Source organism: Ipomoea triloba, chromosome 14, assembly GCF_003576645.1.
Source record: "Ipomoea triloba cultivar NCNSP0323 chromosome 14, ASM357664v1".
Lineage (NCBI taxonomy): Eukaryota > Viridiplantae > Streptophyta > Magnoliopsida > Solanales > Convolvulaceae > Ipomoea > Ipomoea triloba.
The window spans coordinates 23007235-23029385 of record NC_044929.1 but is presented as its reverse complement, the minus strand read 5'-3'; the positions used below and the strand labels follow the sequence as shown (position 1 = coordinate 23029385).

The 22151-nt window shown below is 36.9% G+C and overlaps 4 protein-coding genes and 1 long non-coding RNA gene across 8 annotated transcripts; 2 read left to right on the top strand and 3 right to left on the bottom strand.

Annotated features, from left to right (window-relative positions):
- Nucleotides 1-729: 729 nt before the first annotated feature.
- LOC116004156 (histidine-containing phosphotransfer protein 1-like) lies at nt 730-3673 on the bottom strand. The gene is made up of 6 exons (XM_031244084.1): nt 3503-3673; nt 3252-3382; nt 3078-3146; nt 1889-1960; nt 1334-1406; nt 730-1034 (listed from the first exon to the last, which is right to left on the bottom strand). The coding sequence occupies exons 1-6, from the start codon at nt 3563-3565 to the stop codon at nt 984-986; spliced, it is 459 nt and encodes a 152-aa protein (XP_031099944.1). The 5' UTR covers nt 3566-3673; the 3' UTR covers nt 730-983.
- A 1275-nt stretch (nt 3674-4948) lies between these two features.
- On the bottom strand, nt 4949-8478 carry LOC116004843 (receptor-like cytosolic serine/threonine-protein kinase RBK2). Of its 4 annotated transcripts, none has more exons than XM_031245019.1 (8): nt 8244-8478; nt 7004-7417; nt 6650-6901; nt 6392-6546; nt 6181-6260; nt 5963-6098; nt 5690-5839; nt 4949-5608 (listed from the first exon to the last, which is right to left on the bottom strand). In XM_031245019.1, exons 2-8 carry the CDS (start codon nt 7398-7400, stop codon nt 5423-5425), a joined length of 1356 nt encoding a protein of 451 aa, XP_031100879.1. In that variant the 5' UTR covers nt 7401-7417; nt 8244-8478; the 3' UTR covers nt 4949-5422. The 4 variants fall into 4 exon arrangements, with proteins under 4 accessions (XP_031100879.1, XP_031100880.1, XP_031100878.1 ...); XM_031245020.1 differs by having other exon boundaries at nt 7004-7462; nt 8274-8478; XM_031245018.1 differs by having other exon boundaries at nt 8274-8478.
- A 5983-nt stretch (nt 8479-14461) lies between these two features.
- Nucleotides 14462-18626, top strand: LOC116004453 (sugar transporter ERD6-like 7). Its single transcript, XM_031244516.1, has 18 exons — nt 14462-14741; nt 14832-14894; nt 15581-15670; nt 15767-15826; nt 16115-16180; nt 16281-16346; nt 16486-16561; nt 16642-16706; nt 16799-16891; nt 16978-17058; nt 17159-17243; nt 17325-17368; nt 17457-17519; nt 17609-17668; nt 17765-17818; nt 17938-17997; nt 18077-18191; nt 18335-18626. Exons 1-18 carry the CDS (start codon nt 14604-14606, stop codon nt 18448-18450), a joined length of 1395 nt encoding a protein of 464 aa, XP_031100376.1. The 5' UTR covers nt 14462-14603; the 3' UTR covers nt 18451-18626.
- On the bottom strand, nt 18597-21433 carry LOC116004451 (probable indole-3-acetic acid-amido synthetase GH3.6). The gene is made up of 3 exons (XM_031244514.1): nt 21009-21433; nt 20118-20225; nt 18597-20023 (listed from the first exon to the last, which is right to left on the bottom strand). Exons 1-3 carry the CDS (start codon nt 21311-21313, stop codon nt 18667-18669), a joined length of 1770 nt encoding a protein of 589 aa, XP_031100374.1. The 5' UTR covers nt 21314-21433; the 3' UTR covers nt 18597-18666.
- On the top strand, nt 21381-21939 carry LOC116004454. Its single transcript, XR_004094802.1, has 2 exons — nt 21381-21510; nt 21605-21939. It is a non-coding gene; the product is annotated as an uncharacterized LOC116004454 (long non-coding RNA).
- The last annotated feature ends 212 nt before the right edge of the window (nt 21940-22151 follow it).

The window sequence follows — 22151 nt, the reverse complement described above, 5'->3', positions numbered from 1 at the left end:
GGGGTGCCTAGGCGGGCGGCGAGTCAGGAGAGTTAGGCACCTAGGCAGTCAGCCTAGGGGCTAATTCACCACGGCAGTCAACCTAGGGGCTAATTCGCCTTGGTCTAGGGGTGACTAGCGCCTAGGCGGGCGGCGAGTCGAGAGAGTTAGGCACCCAGACAAGGGGCTAATTCACCCGGCAGTCAACCTAGGGACTAATTTGCCTCGGCTTAGGGGTGCCTAGGCGGGCGGCGAGTCGAGAGAGTTAGGCACCTAGGTAGTCAGCCTAGTGGCTAATTCACCATGGCAGTCAACCTAGGGGCTAATTCGCCTTGGTTTAGGGGCACCTAGCACCTAGGCAGGCGACGAGTCAGGAGAGTTAGGCACCTAGGCATGTCAACCTAGGGGCTAATTCACCTCGGCCTAGGAGCGCCCAGCGTTTGCCTAGGCCGATTTTTGCAACAGTAGTTCTAAGAACTATTTACTCGTTCAATAACTTTGTTTCGTTAATTGCAGAGTCGATGCGAGACTGTATCAAATTCATGGTTTTTACCAAGAAAATGACCATCAAAACTCAAAGGGAGTGTAACTAGCTTTGGTTACCAAAAGAAAATGCAAGTTTCAACTTTCAAGCAGATTGCTTTATGGTGATATATGCCACTGAAAATCACCTGCAGAAAGGTAAGGTAGTTGACACTTGACAGACCAATTGTTGCATAAATGCATAATCACAGAAACTCCCAACACATATAATCAACCATAAATTAAGCTTCCATTGACATTAATCAAGTTCAAAACGCAAAGAGTATGTATCAGTTATGAAATAACAGTATATGGAAGAAGATGGTTTTATTCGGTTTATCGCCTGTTTCCTCTATATCAATTCCTTTGACCTATACCTCTATCAGAAGTTCAGAACCTAGCAGTCAAAGTATAAAAGTTCTTTGTAACATCCCCCGGGCCTCTAGTATGTCCATATAGGCCTTTTCGTCAATGTAACGAACTTATGGCAGAACAGGAATTTTCCCACCAGCGGCCAAGATTTGCTGCTCGAGCTGCATTTAAACAGAGAAAATTACAGTTAATATAACAGAATTTCGATATTTTACACTGGTTTACACCCAGAAATCAAGGTAAGTAGTGAATCAACTGTCAAAAGTTTTAGGTTTTGTTGTTTTCTTGTCCATAAAATAACAAATGTAAGTATGCAACAGTTGAAAAGGCAAGTACTAGACGCGCCTGAATTATATTCAGGGGTTCATAAACCCGAGCACTAGACAGCACCATGTTCATTCATGCAGAAGTCGTACAATATCGAAAAATAATGTTTTGATATATGGAATATAGTACTTACTCTGAGTAAAGTTTCGAGTTTGTTCTTCACAACAAAGTATTCATTTTTCACAAGTTGCAGGCATTGCACACACCTGCACCAAAAATATTAGCAATTTCAGTATCAAAGCTTCTGAATACCAACATCTTTATCGCAAATAATTTACACATACAGAACTATTGAAAGGTATGAATGCTGCCATTAAGCATGTTTAGTTAACAAGAACAACGTGCAAGATCTCCTTTTACTAGACATATCGTTTCTTAAGATATTTTCACGTTATCAACTACTGGTACTATTGCATCATCACGTTATGAACTAATGTTACTAATGCCAGAAATGATGCAGAGGTTGGGACTAAGCAACCAATGAAATCCTTTCCGATCAATCAATTGTTTCTAGCGTATTCTTTCTTCAGATAGGCCATTTTAGCCATACCCTTTTGCACCTTTTGAAGTGTGCCAAATAGAGAATGAAATGCAATAATAAGATTCACTTGTGTTTTTTTTTTAATATCCCTAAAGATTACATGTATAAATGAAGGATTAGTTGCAATAAGAGCTAAGTAAAACTTACCCATCGAGGTTCTTCTCCTCACAAAAATTTCTGAAAGAAACACATGCATTCTTTACTCTTTGTGCACCTATGCTGCAGACCAAAATAATAGAATTTTGAGTTAACATGTTAGGCCACAAAGATGGCAAAGCTATATCTGTAAACAAATACAGAGGACAACGAAATAGGCAACAAAGTCATTCAATCCCCAAACCGAAATACACCAATTTCCAATGTTTCTCAGTCTCACTCCCTTTGCAAAGTCTCAAAACTGAAAATTTTATGGGGTAAAATTCAAAGGGATAAAACTAAACACCAAAGTCCGTGGTTTAAGTGGAGAACATGAATTAATTGTTAAATAAACCAGTAACTTAAAGTTAATTGGAGCTTTATAGGTTAAATGGAACTAAATTTTTCTAAACACATTTGAAAGGTTGATATGGCCACCTCATTGAGATCATCCCATTGTTCATACAACATCAAGCTGGCTTTTAGGACTTCTCAAAGAGAGCATTCAACACGACACTCTAAGAAAGAATGGTCATGATTTGGACTTGCCATAAATTGAAGCAGAAGCCTCTATTACACTCAACCCATTTCAAATTTTGTTGTTGTTGGCATTACACAATTGGGTGTATAGTTGTATACAACAAGCTTTGAAACAAATTTGTTTGGTAAAAAATGCCCAGGACAGTTGACGATTTTGTACAAATAGACCCAAAAAAACAGTCACTTCAATCCAAATAAGCCAATTTACAAAGCTTTTCACAATCACACTCCCTTTGAAGAAATTCAAATCCAGCCATTTATTGAGTACAGTTCAAAGCACTAACATTAGTGGTTTAAGCAGAGAGTATGAGCTAATGATTAAGACAAACCACTAACATAAAGTGAATTAGCACTTTACTAGGTTAATTCTTTAAAATTCAAGCCACAAAAACCTATCAGAACAACAAAACCATTCAGGAACAGCCACACAAAAGAAAACTCTTGACTTTATTACTAAACACAGCATCCATTAAGAGTCAATCAGATGGAAATCCATTTCACACAAAGCAAAACAAGTAGTTGATTCATAATCCTGTCCTACACTATTATATAATCATTATTAGCACCCATAAATCCCATAAAACAAAACTAACTAATCATCAGCTATATGGTACAAATAGCCTATGAATCAATAATGAAAAGCCAAAAACAATCAGGATACCTGGAACTGCTTCCCTTGAACTGGTGAACATGGGCATCAACCTGGTTAAAGTCTACAACTGGCTGCTGACTATACAATAGAGAAAAAGGAAACAAATGAAATACCCAAACATTTAAAAGATTTCATTTTTGACTAGCAAACCATAAAAATAAAGAAATGAATGAAAAATCTTACAGGGCTGTGGCCAGATTGTTAATAAGCTTCTCAGAATCCTCAAAGAAAAGTGAAACCACCTCAAACACAAAGTCTGGGTTGCTGTCATCTTGCAGTTTCTGAAGCTGCAGAAACTGATCATCCAAAAAGCCCTATTTTTTATCCACAAGAAAAACAACCCAGTCTCAGAATCCTCCAAGAAATGGAAAACACAAGCCACATGAATCATAAAAGCCAAATAAAGTCCAAATCTTTTGGACTGTTACAAAGACCTCTCGATATAGAGAAGCTATGAGGTCCACAAATTGTTTCTGCAGCTGAGGCACAACGTCCATGGTGGATTTGCTACTTGGCAACTTGGCAGAGGGTGAAAGCTCTCTTTTCAGTCTTTGCAGATTGACTTGCAGGGGCCTTGTTTGTATGCGTTGAAGAGGAATTTTGATATGTTGCGTAATTGTTGGTGCGATTAAGGTTATAATTGAATTTCCATAATTGACAACCTTATTACAAGCCCCAATAATTCCAGACATTCAATGTGATTTCGCTCATTTGGGTAATAACATAAAATACTTATTACAGCTTTTATTCCAATTCCCGATTATGACAATATGAAATTAAAATGAGAGTATTAAAATTAAAATAGTTAGATTATTTTAAATGTATTATTTTTATTGGTAAGATTTGATTCACACGAGAATTAGGTTTTATGTGATACGGTGCGAAATAATCTCATTCGTCAATTTAAGATGATGAATGGTTAAAAAATTAAAAGGAAAAAGAAAAGAGGTGACATTTTTATAGTTATGATTATATATTTGAAAACGATTAATATTGCATTCGCAAATAATTAATTATGTGTTTTCAAATTCACTATCAAACATTTCCAAAAATAAAAAGTTATAATAATTAATATGTTACTACCAAATATCATAACAAAACTCAATTGTTTCATTTCAATTATGGGTATTTATAATATATAAATAGAAATTCATTAACCAAAGTAATAATATTAATATATAAAATATGTTAAAAAAATTGATTAGGTTCACGATTTACTCAAGTTGAATATTAACTTAGCTTGAATTGTTAATCGAGCTAGAGGTTGGCTCGATAGTAACCAAATAGAATTTGAACATTCATCAATCAAACCTAAATAGCTCATGAGTAGTATGACTCGCTTACACAATTACACCTATATAGAAGATGTAGTTATTTTGGAATTATTATTATTATTATTATTATTTATTATTATTATTAGGAAATCATCCATTTCTAATGGATAATCTACCAAATGAGTAAAACATAATTTTCGTACCAGAATGTTATAGATTTGCTTACTGCCACATCTCTTTCAACTGAGCCCGTCACACTATTTTTCCAAAGTAATTTAAGTCTCATATGTAATTTATTTACTATTACACATAAATAAAATTTACACAATATATACGCTCATTAATAATTGCATATCTTTTTCATGTCCCAAGAAATATTTGGCTAAAAAGGAATGCATTTTAATAGAAAGAGTATTAAATTATTTCCATATTGGAAATTCCAATTAATTTTCTGTATTATGATTGGATGTAGAATCCCCAACGTGTCGGTTGGTATGATATTGTTAAGGAGTTTTGAAGGTGTCCCCCACAAACAGTTGGCCATGTCCTTACCATTCTCTGCTTTACTATTTATTTACTCCTCTAAATAGGACTTTGATATTTAAATTTAAAAATATTGTGAGTTCAATACCCCGAGAATTTTGTAATTTTACATTGAAGCTATATGCTAGTGATCTATTTAACACTTTTTCATTTTCAAATTCTAAAACATATCTAATTTGATCCTAAGTGACAAAAGATAATTAACCTGTTCAAACCAAAAAAGCTAACATAGTAAACAACAATGAATTGAAAGAACATTCTAACTAACAAATATAGTTACATCTCCGCTATAACTGACTAATGTGGCAAAAAGTGTTGTGATTCCGCCTTCAAATAATTCTTTGACATGCTATAAACAAACATTCCGCGTTCATCCTTGGCATTGTTTGGTGACCGATTAAAAGAGTGCATGCAGACATCCCCGTCTAGCATAATATATATAAATAATAATTGTATATGTCTCACTATCTGTTTAACCTTTTAGTCGAGACAGAACGCGTCCCGTCCTTCAATTGCCGTGATGTTTCCGCCACTGATTCATCCATTTTGGATTTCCATAGCAATCTGTTCTTGCAGACTAAGACAACTCATCAAGTTGCTGTTCTTGTGAAACCCTTCTTCTGCATTGAAGAGTTCCTCATAGTATCCCTTCCACTGCATTGGCTTTCTGCATCTTCTGATCAAATCCAGGCTCTCATAGTCCCCTCTCAGAAGCTGCAGAACCTGTAAGCGTATCGCGATTCAGAATCCATAAAAATTTTCGATTCATCACGAACTAGAAATAACGTGTTTATCTGCACTTGCCTGGCTGATTCGAGGGCGCTTTATCGAAGACTGCTGCACACACAAAGAAGCAGCCAACGCCATTAGATTCATCTGCAGCAAGTTGTAGTTTTCGCCAAGAGACGTATCAGCAAGCTCTCGAATTCTGTTCTTCTTTAGCAGAGGCTTCGCCTGCAGGCATTAACAATAAGATCCTCAAAAAGCTGTCACGTTGTTTACATATGCCTAAATTAAGGCAGAGAATAATACAACAAATTTACAATATTCTAAGAATAATATTGTTTACATATATACCCAGATTACAAGGCTTTGTTGCGAGTAATCAAGGGCTCGACGCCCCGTGATGAGCTCCAACAGCAGCACCCCGAAGGCAAAAACATCAGTTTTTTCGTCTACAATTCCATGCATTAGAAACTCGGGCGCAAGATATCTGAAATGATGACAAGTTTTTACTAGAAAAGTTTAGGAGAGTTGAAGTAAAATCGAAAGCATGATATGTTTTCGCTCTTTACCCGAATGTCCCTTCAAATTTCATCACATTGATGTGAGTCCATCGATCTGGCAGCCACTTTGCAAGTCCAAAATCACAAATCTATTTGTAAAAATTAAGGATAAAAAAACATGATTCTTCATTAAAGTTATAGTAAATACTAAATAGCTAAGTATGTCAGTAACATTCTCTGCAGACCGATAAGTTAATGTCACTTTGAACGAAAAACAGACCTGAGGCTCGAAGTCTTTTGTAAGCAATATATTTGCAGCTTTGATATCTCGATGGATAATTCTCCTTCGACAGCCCTCGTGAAGATATTGAAGCCCTTTAGCCGTGCCTAGAGCAACCTTATACCGGATATCCCATTCCAATTTCCGCTTTGAAACTGCAAACGAAAAGAGCAGACAGTGGATATGAAAGTGTTAGACAATATAGAAGCCAAGGTAAGGAAAAGAAATTCATATGTAGCTCAAAGATGGTCTACGGACCGTGCATCATAGACGCTAAGCTTCCGTGAGGGGATAACTCGAGGACGAGAAAATATCCGCCTTCAACCCCATAGCCAATCAACTTAGCAGTATTGGGATGATCAACATGAGCCATTATCCCAAGCTCGGATAAGAAATCTCCTACTCTCTCCTCTGGAGGCCCTCGTGTCAAACGTTTAACTGCAACGAGCTGCCCGTCTCTCAGGCGTCCCTTGTGCACCTCAGCATAGCCGCCTTTCCCAATCAAGCTTTCTGCACACCATAAAGACCATCCGTTCTCTTTGAGACCACACGCTATATATCACACGTATCGAAAGCATTAATAATGAAATGTCTAAGGAAATCGCTACTGGCCTTGGTGAAAGCCTCTCGTGGCGGTCTGGAGCTCCGAGAGGCTGAAGCTCCTCCAATGCGGCTTGAAACCGTTCGAATCCTCACCATCCACTGCGGGATTCTTCTGCAGAACCTTGGCAGCAGAAGAAGCGGTTTCCCTCATACTGCTGCTAAATCTTTTCGACAGTTTGAGAGAATTCAAGGGATAATCTAAGCTGCCTAAATGCCTTTTCGACTTTGTTCTAAACAGTTGGATAAATCCTGCCCATTTTGAACTGCTCTTCGCCTCCTTATGATGAGCTTCCAATTCAGAATTATTGCTGTTCTTGGAAGAGTCTGTTTCGGACTCTAAACCGTTTAAATAGTCCTCAAGAACTGTGTCTGGAGAGTGCACATTCATCCCCTTCCTTTTCTCCATATCTCAACTTCACTTACCTACCAGAAAACAGTCTGTTATCACTTACAATTCAGACCCAAAAACTGCAGAAAACACACCAAATCAAGAACAAAGAAGCTGTTTTAGACCCATGATTTCAATGTCCCAAATCATGAAAGGGAAAATTGTATTTCTGGTCCTCCAGTTATACTCATGGTACAGACTTAGTTCTGAGTTATATGCGTGACAATATTTTAGTCCTTGAAAGACCAAATCAACCACTTCATTAATTGAAGTATTGATGACAGAAATAGTCTACAACTGACTAAAATCGTTACTTCGAGCATAAATTATTATGAATTAAAAGATAGTAACGCATATAACTCAATGACTAAGTATGTACCACATGTATAATTAGAGTGCCAAAAACACTTTGGATTGTGAAGAAACATAAGAAATATGCACCACAAGAAGGCCAAAGTGCAGACTACAGAGACCACCACATGTTTCACCCTCTGCATACATGAAAAGATAGCAGAACAATAACTGGTCCCAAAACATTAAGAGCAATAAATTCCCCACAAAGAAACCAAAAAAAAAAGGGAAAAAGATTGAAACTTTGGACCAGCAAGAAGATACTGTTCACACAAAGACACCAAATCAAGAACCCCAGATTTCAAAGTCCCAAATCATGGCTGAGAACAACTATGATTGTCCCAGAAACAGAAGACTAGGAATGCCCAAGAAACATAAAAACAAATATACACCACAAGAACACCAAAGTTAGCACCTTTACATACATAAAAACATAGCAGAACAATCCCAGAACATTAATAGCAGCAAATTCACCAGAAAGAAACAAAAGAAGGGAAAAAACATTGAAACCTTAAACCAGCAAGAAGAAACTGCACATACCCAGATGCCCAATCATGCTCTGCAACATAGATTAAAGAACCCTTTTTTTCCCAGATAAGAGGAAAAAACAGAAACATAAGAAAGAGCCAAGAACTAAGTGGTCCTTCTCCTTAAACACTCCAAAAAAAAAATTTCTGCACCTTTTAATCACCTTTGGAACAAAAAGGAGAAAATGTTTTAAGTTTTGGATTCTACTCTTTCTGGCCCTGTGGTCTATAGATATTGTCTTTAATTCCTTCAGTTAGAAGCTGCCAAACGCACCCCACCTCGCACCAAACAAGAAAATAGGGGAGAAAAAAAAACAGAAAATAAATTGAAAATTGTAAGCCGCCAAAGATTTTCTTTGTCGGCTTTCGGAGTCATCTACGACATCGGATTGCATAGCGGCCACGTGTTTTTTCGTGGAAGTTAACATTTGACAGCAGCCTTTATTGTCGTCAGTTTTTCACTTCCCGCCTGAAGGTATGAAAACGGTCAAAGCGTCAAACACACACTTTAAGTTGTAACAGGGATTCTTAGTTGTATATGATTAATATTGTACTTGTAGATAACATCATAACATTATTTTTATACCATTTTTAATTTTACACGGTATCGTATATTCATATGACTAGGTTATCTCTCTCTATAATGCGACTATACATGTACAGCCACCGATAAATGCCTCGTTTAACGTGGTAATATAAATATAATTTTTTATTTTTATATCATATTTCACTTTTTTTTTTTTGAATATTGAACGGTCAAAATACGTAAAAGGAAATATAAGCATTATAGAAATACAAGCCATGAATCACATGAACACGTTTGCTTTTGGTTTAGATATGTCACGGGAATAGATTATAGATAGAAGTAATAATATATGATTATTGGAAATTAAAGAAGAATATGTGGTAGCTAGCTAGGTGATGATTGGGAATGGAATAACTGATGCCTTAAGGGATGTCAATCTCCACTCGCTGAAGATGATATTAATTACGTTATCATTATCCATCTCCACGCACTAAAGTACGTTTTTACATGCACCATATATTTTGTACATATATATATATATATTAATCGCTATTAGTATTTTAGTTGTTGATGTGTGTATGATTGCCTGATTGGTCTTCCATTTTTTTTTATATAATAAAAAAGGGCATCAACGAAGAGTCTTAAAGTCAGTTACATTTGTATTTCACGTGTAAAGCTTGTTAAACGATATATGAATGAAATTGTAAATTTTAATTATATGAAATTCAAGTCAAACGTCATCATAAACATAATCCAGTTCAACTTGTCAATCAACTCAAAATAAGTTTATAAGTGTTGCTTTTGCTAGCAACCGCAGAGTTTAAGGTTCGAGCTAATAGGCCAGTCGAAACATATCTTGCGATTTACCTCATCGGATTGGATTTCAAATTAGTCTGAAGGTTTTCATGGACTAATTAGTCGGATCGAATTTCAAATTGGTGGTCAGACACTCGAACATGTCTTGACCAAGAAAAATGCCTATCTTAAATAGCATTCAACTTAGGTTGTTCCTTTTTTTTTTTTTTTTTTTTTTTTTTTTTTTTTAAGAGGTTAGATTATTGGAATTGAGTATATTCTGCATGTTATCTGATTGCTACATTCATACGGAATAGTAGCTAAGGCTGGCAAATATTAAGGTCTTTGTTATTAAAAAGGGATCGGAAATAGAGATCCAAGTGTGAAATGCAAGAAACCTCAATTCAATTATGGTATCTTTTCATGTCACAAGTTATATATAATCATCATGGGATGGGCTGCATTATATTTTCTTTTGATTGGAGTATAATATAAGTTGTGTCAACCTTTTTTGTTTTGATAATACAATTCAAGGATTGCGTGTAACATAATGCACCCCTCTTACATAGTAATGCCATTTGATATATATATATATATATATATATATATATATATATATATATATATATATAATCCTAATCATATAAGAACCACTCATCGGTGAGAATTTATGCACAAATCCAAATCATCGAATCTGATGGATGAAAAATCAAATAAAAATCACTCATCGATGGAAAATCTAATTAAAAAAATCACATATATAGAGGTTGATCTAATGTTGAAACACAAAGAGTCAATATTCCACTGAGGCTCGAATGCACACCCCCACATGAGAATGCAACTTGGTGCCACTAAACCACGAGATATTGACAGAAAATTTATATTTAATAACAAGTAAAATGCATATGATTTGAACTTGTGATTTTTATAGACCTACCTACCTAAAACTTTTATATTTTAATAGTGGATAGTATAGTAGGTTTCAAATTTATACCCTAACTTTCAATTTAATTAGGGAAATGTGGCCGGCCTACAAAAAGAATATGAACGGTCAAAATCGAACATTTAATTTCAGAATATTTTGACCTTTTTCAAAATTCTCTCCATTTAAAAAAAAAATTAAAGAAAACTAACAAGGTGGTACCTAATATGACTATTTTAGTCTATTATTAGCATAAATTCACGTTTTAAACAACATATATAATTAAATACAAAACGTGGTAATATGATATTAAAATAGGATTAAGAATAATATGTTGACAGGCCGGCCTGCTCTGCGATGGGCTGGATCTTTCCAGTGGGGCCCACTTACCTTCTGTCCTTTCCCATATTTTGGCCCATTATACGGGCCCATTTCAGCAACTTGCGACTTGTACAGTTGTACGTCATAGGTGCATGCATGTACTACTGTGTCGCTGTTCCGAATATATTATATTATGGCTGCTTTCAACTTTATGCCTATAATAAGATAAGCATGACGAATCAACTTAAATAAGTTCATATATTAAAAAACATAGCCTTTTCTCAAAAAAGGAAAAAAAAAAAAAAAAAAGAAGCCCCGGCCCGACAGCTCAATCAGTCATTTAATCTAAAATAAGTTCATAATAAGTTCTATTTTATTAATAGTTAAGTGGTTTGGGAATTTGACCTTATTGTGAAAATTAAACTTCATCTAGCTACCAATTTACAGTTTTCAAGAAAAGAACGGTGAGTAACCTTTAAATTTGGAGTTTAAATCTAGATATTCAAAAAGATAGGGCTTAGCCCAATTCAATAAGTTGCATGACGTGTCAAACATATACTCCGTATCATAATTAACTAGTATATGCACTTCTCAATATTTTATTTGCACATGTTCATATAAATGAAACTTGTATTTATAAATGTAGTAGTTTGTATCTTGGTTGAATATGACTCAACTTTGGTGATTAAATGGTTGACCTAGTGGAGTCATGTAGATATGCAGGAGACGCGGTGCCCTAGTTTGGGACCGACGATGTTTGATCGGTTTATGACTTGTAAATATCAAAATAGAGTAATAGACGTGTCGAAAAAAGTTTCCTTTCAACATGCTAAGTTAGTAGTTTGATCCGTCACTTTCTGATTTTTAATAGCTTTCTAAACCCTAAACATATGTCATTCCGAATAAAATTTGTAACGCCAAAAGTATGTTAGAGTCAATATTAGCAGTATATGTTCATACTTGTACTTTCTCAATCTGTCATGGTCTCCTATATGGGAAAGTTACTACATGTCATCTGAACACAATGTGCTTGGCAACTACTAATTATAATTGATTGTATTTAATTTGTACAACGTTTGTCAAAGTATATATCTAAAACAAAAAGATATGATGAAGAGATATTGATGGGAGCAAGCTAGCCACCCCACATGCATGGATGATTAAAACTGTAGTCTCTACGTTTAGTTAACGTCGACAGCGTAAGTATCACATGGGAGAAACAAATTGTACCATGTTGTTTGGTAGCAGAATGAATTGTCAGTTTTTTGCACCTATCAACAATGGTGTTTGAGCTAGTACAAGAGTGTGTACACTGTACACACTTCGTACAAACTTCCCAAACAACTCCACCTTTCCAGCCTGTAAACAAGCATCATTACCTTGCTTGCTCCCAATAACAATATTGCCCAAGCTAACAACTACCTCACAGCGACCTCAACCGAATCCATATTATTATTTCATTTTAGACTTAATGTAGGTGTTGAGGTTAACGAGATTATGCATGTTGTTTGATTTGAGTAGTCGTGAATTATGAACAATTTATGTTGGTTTATTTCATTGTGATCCTAGATAGATGTCATATGGAAGAGAAGAAGCATAGTAAACAATTCGGCATGGATAGAGTAAATATGTGGATACGTAATAATAATACTCGTAAGTGAATACGTTCAAGTGTACTCTTATTGATGATGAAATGGGTACAATAGGTTTATACCCTAAGGGTAGCCCAGTCAACGTAACAGTGGGTCAGAGGTCTCCGAGCTACTTGACTATTATAGAGAAAAAAACCAAAAGTCTTCCTCCCAACATTAAATGTTGTATTTTTAGGGTGTCAGGGGACAAGTGCTGACCTCGCGACATGGCGGCCGCGTGGCGGGCATGCACCGACCTAGAGACAGGCCCTGTGCCTACAAGCCAAGTTCCGCGAGGCTACTGGCCTAAGCCGAAAAGGAAAAGAGCAAGGGTATATATATGCCCGTCCCGGTCAATTCGAACCTTCGCCCAAAGGGCCTTGCAGGACCATTCTGCACGTAACTGATCGGGGGAATAATGCCCGAATTGATCGGCCAACGAGCTGAGGACCGGTCAACCGTGTAGACCGGAGAATAATCCCTATCAGACACAAATATATATTTTAGAGAAATTAAAAGTGTGATTTTGGTCCCTTGACTGTTCTTGTTTAGGGTAGTTACACACTTACACCTAATGGATATATTAGAAATGACCCAATAATAGGGACCCGGGAGTTTATGAGCCCACCGCTTGGGATTCAAGAAGATGGCTTGAGTGGCCCAAGGAGAGTCCTAAGCCCGTCTCCGAACCCAGAATAATGAGCTTTGACTTAGTCTCGTGGCCAACCCTGAGTTTAGCGCATGACGTGGTTGTAACTAGTTCCTCATTTTTAGGGGACGGTTAGGAGGTTTTATAGTATAAATAGCTACTTGAATGTATTTGTTAAGACATGGTTATCATTTCTATTGTCTAAAAACAACACTCTTGTAATGATGTTTTACAACGTTATCAATACAAGAATTGTTTCTGCGACATTTATTCATTGTCTTTTCTATCGAGCATTTCCTTTATTTATCGAGTTTAATAATTCAAGCAACCTGAGTTAATTAAATCCATCAATACCATAAGCCTCACATGTTGTTAAAGCATGGTTTTTGTGTAATTTTACACCTTGGTTGCTATTAGTAAGTTAATACAACCAACTTCAAAATTTAAAGGATCAGCAACTCTTGTATGATACACTATGTTTGTTTGCTTGTTTATTTTGGTGTTAAATTAACATCACAATAATATTTTAAAATCATGATTCACATGCAATATTAGTGCAACAGTATTCTTACTTGCAACTTGCATGGGGATTGACAGATGGATTCTTTTTCAATTCAAATAAAATTATTATATGCATATATGTGTCATTTTCAACTAGGTGGCAATCTTGTCCTATATCTTAGATTGGAATTTCACACCACATGTAAATACCACTGCACTTAAGAGTTGGTTTTTTATAACACTTATTTTATCAAATTTATTTCTCAAGATTTTTTTATTGTACGTGATTTATCTCTCATTTATAATTTATGATGTGAATTATTACACAAGAATATAATATTATACGTACATGTAACTCGTATCATTGTCTAATACGGAGTATCTATTTAGATAATGTCCAAATACATATACAAATTAATAGATTAGGGGCCCGGTTCATCTTACCTACCACTTGGAGTTATGATGAATAAGAATCTAATTCCATTACTATGGTCATATTCTAAATCAAAAGACATTTATGTGGTTAAGTTTAATGGTGTAATAGTAATTTTGTCGAATACAAACAATAGTTTAATATTTGTAGCATAATATACAATTCAATATATATAGAAATACGGACATAAATCAGGGCACTAACATTAATTCACTCTTACAAGTTTTACATATATAGATATTTTAAATTTAGGTTACCAAGTATGTCGACAAAATTACTATTACACCATTAAACTCAAAAATTTATCCAATATAAATTGGTCAGATATACGTGTTTTTGGATAAAGTTTTGGATTTTTTTTTTTCTGGAAAATCTAATATGGTTGAAGTTCATAAATAAGATCAGAATGTACCAAACGTAATATCTATGGAGACCGGAGATTATTAATAATGAAATCTTGCCAGCAGATCATGTAATTATATTATATACATATACATATATATATATATATATACAAGTGTCTTTCTTGTTCTTCTGTGTACAAGCTAATTATAACGAGAGAAAAATGGCGGCCGGAAAAGACATAGAGAACGGAAAGAATGAAGGATTCACGGCGGCGCTTATCGGAAAAGAAGATGACAGATGGATGGTTTACCTGAGCACATTTGTTGCTGTGTGCGGGTCGTATGCATTTGGATCTTGTGTAAGTTCAGTGTCCATATATAATTCTACACTTTCTTAGTTTCTCTCATCAAGGCTGCATTTTCAATCTCTGGGTGTTCTTGATTTTCAGGCCGGTTATTCATCCCCGACTCAGTCTGCAATCAGCCAAGATCTCAACTTTTCCATTGCAGAGGTCAGTGAAAACTTAACAACACTCAAACAATATCTGCTACCTTCAAAACACTTAATTTGATAATCACAAGGTTATAAGTCCGACTCTTGGTGGGCAATTTATATTGGTCCTCTAGACCTGCCCTAATACTATACACCGAATTTGATTTCATAATGTACAGAATTCATGTTCATAATGCACAGTATAATGAAAATGAATTAAACACTTAACATAACACATAGAATTCATGTTCATTATATCATGTTTATGTGTATTATGAATATGAATTCTGTACATTATGAAGTCAAATTGTGTGTATTGGATCAGGGTCCACAGTGCATCAAATTATGAACCTGTAGTGTGGACCCTGATCCACGATATAACGATTGCTTCTGGTGGGTGTGGACTATTGGGTTTCTTGATTTGAGCTAATCAGCTATAAACGACCTAGGCTGGTTTAGGTTATCGTGGTCGTACAAGTTAGGGTGTTTATCTAATACACACCTCGAATAGTGGTTGAGGATTTTCCTTGTCACTCTACAAATGTTAACTTGGAGCATGTGAATGTTGAACACAGATACATGTATTACCATTTCAGCATCATAGTATTAAGGTTTATGAACATTATTATTGAATTGGCTGTTTCTCAAGTAGTAAACAGAGATTTCCTTAGAAGCAAAAAATGGCAATTACATGTTTCTATGCAGTACTCGCTGTTCGGCTCCATACTAACATTTGGTGCAATGGTGGGAGCAATCACAAGTGGTCCTATAGCTGATTTCGTCGGTCGAAAAGGGGTAAATTCATTTCTCCAGTTAGTAAACGCCCTCATAATTTGTTTTGTGGAACTCGATATGTTCTGATCTGTGTAGTTTCACATGAAAATCTGACAGGCAATGAAAGTGTCTAGTGTTTTCTGTGTAGCAGGATGGCTTGCCATTTATTTTGCTGAGGTTTGGCATTCAAATTCAAACTCACTAGAATTTCGTGTTCACAATTGAAGCATGTGCTCCATTTCAACTAAAAGCCTAAGCTGATAGTTGAATTGCACATTTATGTTTATATATATATATTATATGCTCAGCACGCCCCTCACGTGTGATGGGCTCCAAGCATGTGCTCCATCTCGACTAAAAGCCTAAGCTAATAGTTAGATAGCACATTTATGTTTATATATATTATATGCTCAACATTCACAGCAAGAAAATGCAGAAAACTGAATTATATTTACTCTTTTGAAGGGGGTTTTGGTGATGGACATTGGAAGGCTGGCAACAGGATATGGAATGGGAGTTTTTTCTTATGTGGTATGGTCTCCATTACAACCAAAAACCATTCAAAAACCAGCAACTCAATCCTAGGCTTGATGTTTTGTTTTTTGTTTTCTTATGAAAAAACATGAATCAGGTACCTGTCTTTATAGCTGAAATCGCGCCCAAAGAATTGCGAGGAGCTCTGACAACCTTAAACCAGGTGAGTGAGTAAACTTCAGCTAACAGCACATGCAAACAGACCTGGAAAGTACAAAAGACGAGATTTTTAGCAGATTTTGACATTTCTTGACATTTTAAGGAAAAGTTTCCATGATGTTATGCTCATACTTACTCTACAGCTTATGATAGTCACTGGAGTGTCAGTGGCCTTCATTATCGGGACAATGGTGACATGGAGGACTTTGGCACTAACAGGTAACAGAAAAGGAATAAACTGAAGGGAAATAGGTAAAAAAAAGTAATGTTTTGAGGCTCAGCTTTCTACTGTCTTTCAGGAATAGTTCCATGTGTTGTTCTTGTTTTGGGCCTTTTCATCATTCCCGAGTCTCCTAGATGGCTGGTGAGAAAGGCAGACACGATTTTTTTTTTCTCGAACAATGAAATGTTGAGACCACATAGGACTTCACACTCATACAATGTTAACACCTCCAGGCAAAGATTGGGCATGAGAAAGAGTTTGAAGTTGCACTGCAAAAGCTTCGCGGGAAAGATGCAGATATATCGGAAGAGGCAGCTGAAATCCAGGTTCATATTTCCACTCTTCTTTTCGATTGTATAAATGGTTTTGGTTTTCCAATATGACTCATGATGATTATGGCATTGCTTCACAGGATTATGTAGAAATGCTCGAAAAGCTCCCAAAGGCAAAACTATTCGATTTGTTTCAGAAAAGATACTCGCGTTCTATCTTTGTAAAGAACTCTCTCTCTCTCTCTCTCTCTCTCTCGTTGTTTGTTTGAACATCAGCATGATTGATTCATTCTTCTTATAGTTTACTCGATTCGTTGCCAGATTGGGGTTGGACTGATGATATGCCAGCAACTCGGTGGAATTAATGGAATCTGTTTCTACACCAGCAGTATATTCGAGTCTGCAGGTCTGCAACTTCTTGTTTATGACCTCAACAGAACACTTTAGACTTTAGAGCAAAATCTAACCATATTTTGTTGATTTCCAGGGTTCCCTTCGGATATCGGGACTATAATCTATGCAATTCTTCAGGTTTCAAATTTCACATGGAAATGATATCTGAAACTTCAATGTCTTTTCCCCCATCATGGATTATTTTTGTGGTTTTCGTTTTCGACAGGTTATAGTGACAGCAGTAGGGGCAACCTTAATAGACAAAGCTGGAAGAAAACCTCTTTTAGTGGTACAGCTAAAGAAAAGGACACCATGACACCATTAACTATAATATTCACAAAATTTAAGGTTACACACTTCTTGTGTTCTTTTCTGCAGGTTTCTGCATCAGGGCTTGCTCTTGGCTGTATACTAACAGGCGTCTCGTACTATCTTAAGGTTAATGTTAACCCAAGAACGCGATTTTCATACACTCATTTCTTAGCTTCTAAAAAGACGATGATGAAAAAAAAAAAAATCGGTTTTTTGGATCAGGGACTTAACATTGCAGGCAATGCAGCACCTGTACTTGCTGTAACAGGCATAATGGTTAGTGTTTCCATCTTTCCATATTCCTAGAAACGCCTATCTCCTCGAAGAATAATACGAGAGGGGAAACAATAACGAGATATTTCCATAATTCGATGTCAAATGTTGTTGAAACACAGGTGTATATAGGGTCATTTTCAGTAGGAATGGGAGCAGTTCCATGGGTTATTATGTCTGAGGTATATATGCAAGTAAAACTGAGATTTACCTTACATTTATGTGCCCGATACGCCTCTAATCTGTCACAAATTTTCCCAGATTTTCCCTATAAATGTCAAAGGGGTTGCAGGAAGCTTTGCAACACTAGTAAACTGGTTTGGGGCATGGTTATGTTCCTACACTTTCAATTTCCTCATGGCCTGGAACTCATTTGGTAAGAAACGTCGATTTTCGTATTTCATGTCCTCTATGAACCCAAAGAACCTTCACAGACAATCAAACTATTATGCTTATTTCAGGAAATCATGAAAAAAGGTTTAGAGCTCTGCACTTACCTTTCTCTTTTCATGGTTGCAGGGACTTTCATTCTCTACGCCACGATCAACGCGTTTGCTATCCTGTTCGTGATCAAGGTAGTCCCGGAAACCAAAGGGCGAACTTTGGAACAAATACAGGCTACCATCAATGCATAATCTCATACCAGAAGACACGACAATTCGAGGCAAGATCAGGAGAAGTTTTCGATCGCTCTAGGCAGACAGATCGTATGAAGTGTAAAATCATTTATTTGTTGTATGTAACCATTTCTATTGTTGCTGATGAACGACAGCACGAGAAATAACAGAGAATCTGTTAAGTTTCATTTGAACAATCCACACTACATACTAGGTTTTAAACTCTGAAAGAATTTAAGAATCTGCTGTTAGAGTCATGATAGCAGACATTTCCAAGAACTCCACCAATTTACAATCTCTCAAAATCTTTGGAGCTTTATATTGAGTGGCTGGCACCCCCTTCTCCACAGCTATTTCCAGCAAGCTATCGAAGCTCCCGGGCTGGACAACCGATAGCAGTAAACTACTAACTTCGCCTCTCGCCTTCATCACCTTATATATGCCTCCCAAATCATCCTCGAGGCGACTGCAACACTTTCTTAGCTTCATTCGAATCATTTCCACCTCCCCTGATTTCTCCTTCTGTAGAAGAGCGCATCCATCTTTCAACTCCAAGAAGATCTTCAACCGGTTTGGCTCTGCTTCCAAATCGAAGGAGCTCGTAAAATCTGTGACTTCTGCTGACAAAACATCTCTCACTGCAACCCGAAAGAGTCCCATTGCAGACATGAGATCTCGTTCTGTGACTATATCCCCGGAAGTTTTGGGAGCTCTCATCACAAACTCAAGCTGGGGAGACGAATTATAGTGGCCTACTACCTTCACAATATCGCCCAAACGGTATCTATAAAACCCCCTATAAGTTGTCACTATCAGTTCATAAAATTCCCCCACTCGAACACTGGAAAGCTCCAGCGTGCCACTCCCACTGCAACAACACGTGTCCATATCGAATGGCAGAAACTCGAAATAGGCTGCACTCGGGATCACGGTGTATCGTGTCAGTTCGGGAGGCTTCATCACATCAAAGTTCAAACCAATACAGCACTCCGACGAAAAATAATCCCCTCCGAGAAGTGGCACATCACCAGCATAATATCCGAGTTTTTCATAGTACTGCAACATAGTTCCCGTGGTTATACACCTCACATACCCAACATTAGGCCATAGCTTCCTCACTATCCCCTCCCACGACTTTTCTCGAAGAATCACCCGAAACTTGTTGGAAAGATCCGGTCTCGGTCCAGAGAGAATCTCAGCAACAGATTCCCTCATTGCAGCATCAGTGATCTCTGCAGCAGGGAAGCCATTTTCAAGATCCTCACACATTTTCTCCCATTTCGCCTCCAGAAGGCGAAACGCTCTAGCTAAGCCAGAAGCATAAGGCGCTCTAATCGAGTCAATCAGATCAGAGTTCCTTAGCCCACATAGAAGATGACAGTACATTTGCTGCTCAACATCTGTGCCCAAAATCACTTCTCTGGGACTAATGCAGGCTGCAAGTAATCGCGATGAATTTGAGCCTTTGGGATCATTGTGCAGAAGAGATGAGGTTGCAGCCATGGCCTTGTATCCACCTTTAGTCTCTGCAACATTGCCAGCATAGAGAAACCACAGCGCTTTATTCACGGATGGCCTGGGGGGAAACAACCTGCGTTCGTTGCGTTTAAGGTTAAGCATAAAACTCATTGGTCAAGAACATACAATTGGGACTTGGGAGATATTGTCAAAGGAACTGATAATACCTGCCTACATTTGCAAAGCTGCCTTGATGAGCCATGGCCGATACCTCTTTTGCAGGCTTTGAATCAAAATAGGGAATTAACTTTGGTTTCATTGAACTTGTCCCCGAGCTGCAAAAATGGAAAACATTAAACTTCAAACTACAGCTAACACTTGTGTTTCAAAGCACTGGGGCAATCCCAACCAATTTAGTTGGACAGTTGTTTAGTAACTACAAGGTTTGAAGTTCAAGTCTCAGTGGGAAGTGTCTAATGAACCTCTTGTTTGAACCGATAAGCAATGAGCAGTCTAAGTTGATTACATGTTAGTTATGACTTATGAGCAATAGTTTACCCCATTTACTAACCTAAGCTAGTTTACCAGTTAATTATGAACAATCTCAACCTAAGCTGGTATATCGTTCGCTATGAGCAGCCTAAACTAGTTTACCGGTCAACTATGAGCAATAAGAAGCTAAGTTGATTTACCGGGTTGCAACCTAAGTAGGTGCAAGCCTTAACTAGTTTACCGGTCAACTATAAGCAATCTAAGGTTAAGGTTAAGTTGATTTAATTTATTATGGTCACAAAATAAGTTAATTTACCTCTTTTACCGGTCTAACTAGTTTACCATAATGGTCAACTATGAACAATTTGAACCTAAATTAATTTATCAGTTAATTATGAGTAATCTATGTTGTTTAACTTTCTTTGCTCACCTGAGTTAGTTACCGATCAACTATAAGCAATCTAGTCTCAGTTATAAAAAAAAAATTAAATTTTGTTTACTTCTTTTGCCTGCCTAAGCTAGTTTATGAATAAGTATATGCTATATACCACCTTTTTTACTCTTCTTTTTCTTAAAAATAAAAAATAAGAGGCATCATATACTAGTATTTTTTATTTTATTATTACCTGTAGAAAAAGCAGATGAGAGGGTCAACGGAGAGGAGGGGCCGGCCGCCGTCATTTTCGTCGGTGAGGACGCCGTCGGCCATTTTATTGATGTAATCGGCGTAGTCTTCGTAGCGCGACAACGGCACAGCGGTCCTGAAAGTATCGGCGTCGACCGGCTCATTGTAGCTGCCTAGATAGCGCCGGAGATAACTTACGCCACCGTTGTGCTCGAGAATGTATCGGAGAGTCTCCGACTGGTGTCTGGCAGCGTCCCTGGTGATGTCTTCCAGCTTCTTAATGATCTCGCCGCCGGCCGTCGTCATCTTCCGACTTCAGAATCTGATATCAATTCAACCCGCGATCGATATGACTAAAACTTTTGCTTCTCACGCAAGATCGGATTATCACGCTGACTAGGAGAGAACGATCTGCTCCGATCCTCTTTCTATATTCTCGACTTTCCCGACGTAGTGTTTTACAAGATATGGTTGACCGTTGACCTTCTTGCAAGGTGACATGGGTAGGTGATTTTTTTTTTAAAATGATGTATCTATTAATTTAGTTTCGTGATTTAATACTAAATTATACTTTTATGTGATGGATACTCCGAATAGGATACTTAGTCGAAAATATGTTTTGGTATCTGGAGCATGCATCTCGATTGCCTTGCCCGGTGGACAAGTCCGCTCCGACAAACCAGATGCTCGTCTAGTGTTAGCAGTCAAGTTCTAACACCCAATCGGGTACAGAACTCAAAGGCGGCCAAACGAAGATCTACTAGATATTCTCCCAGATTTGAAGTGAGATTTCCTTTTCTAATATTAGGCAAGTAGTGTGGCGGTTTAGAAGGTTTTTCTAAGTCCAATTTTGTTAATTTTTCTTATTTCCTTTCTAAGGCATGTAATACTAATACTGTATAATTACCCCGAAATCAATTCACTTATAATTACTCTATAAATCTTATCTACAATTATTTTCTCTCTTGTTTTAGGATTGTATTGATCGGTTGTCCGACTACCCCGTAATCGTTAAACCATTATTACGTACACAAAAAATCTAATAATCTTTAATAATATTTGTTAGAAAAAATTGAATTAAACCCCTAACTTGTCTTGAGTACTAAGTTTTTAGCTTGGACCTTTCATCTACTAAACCAATTTT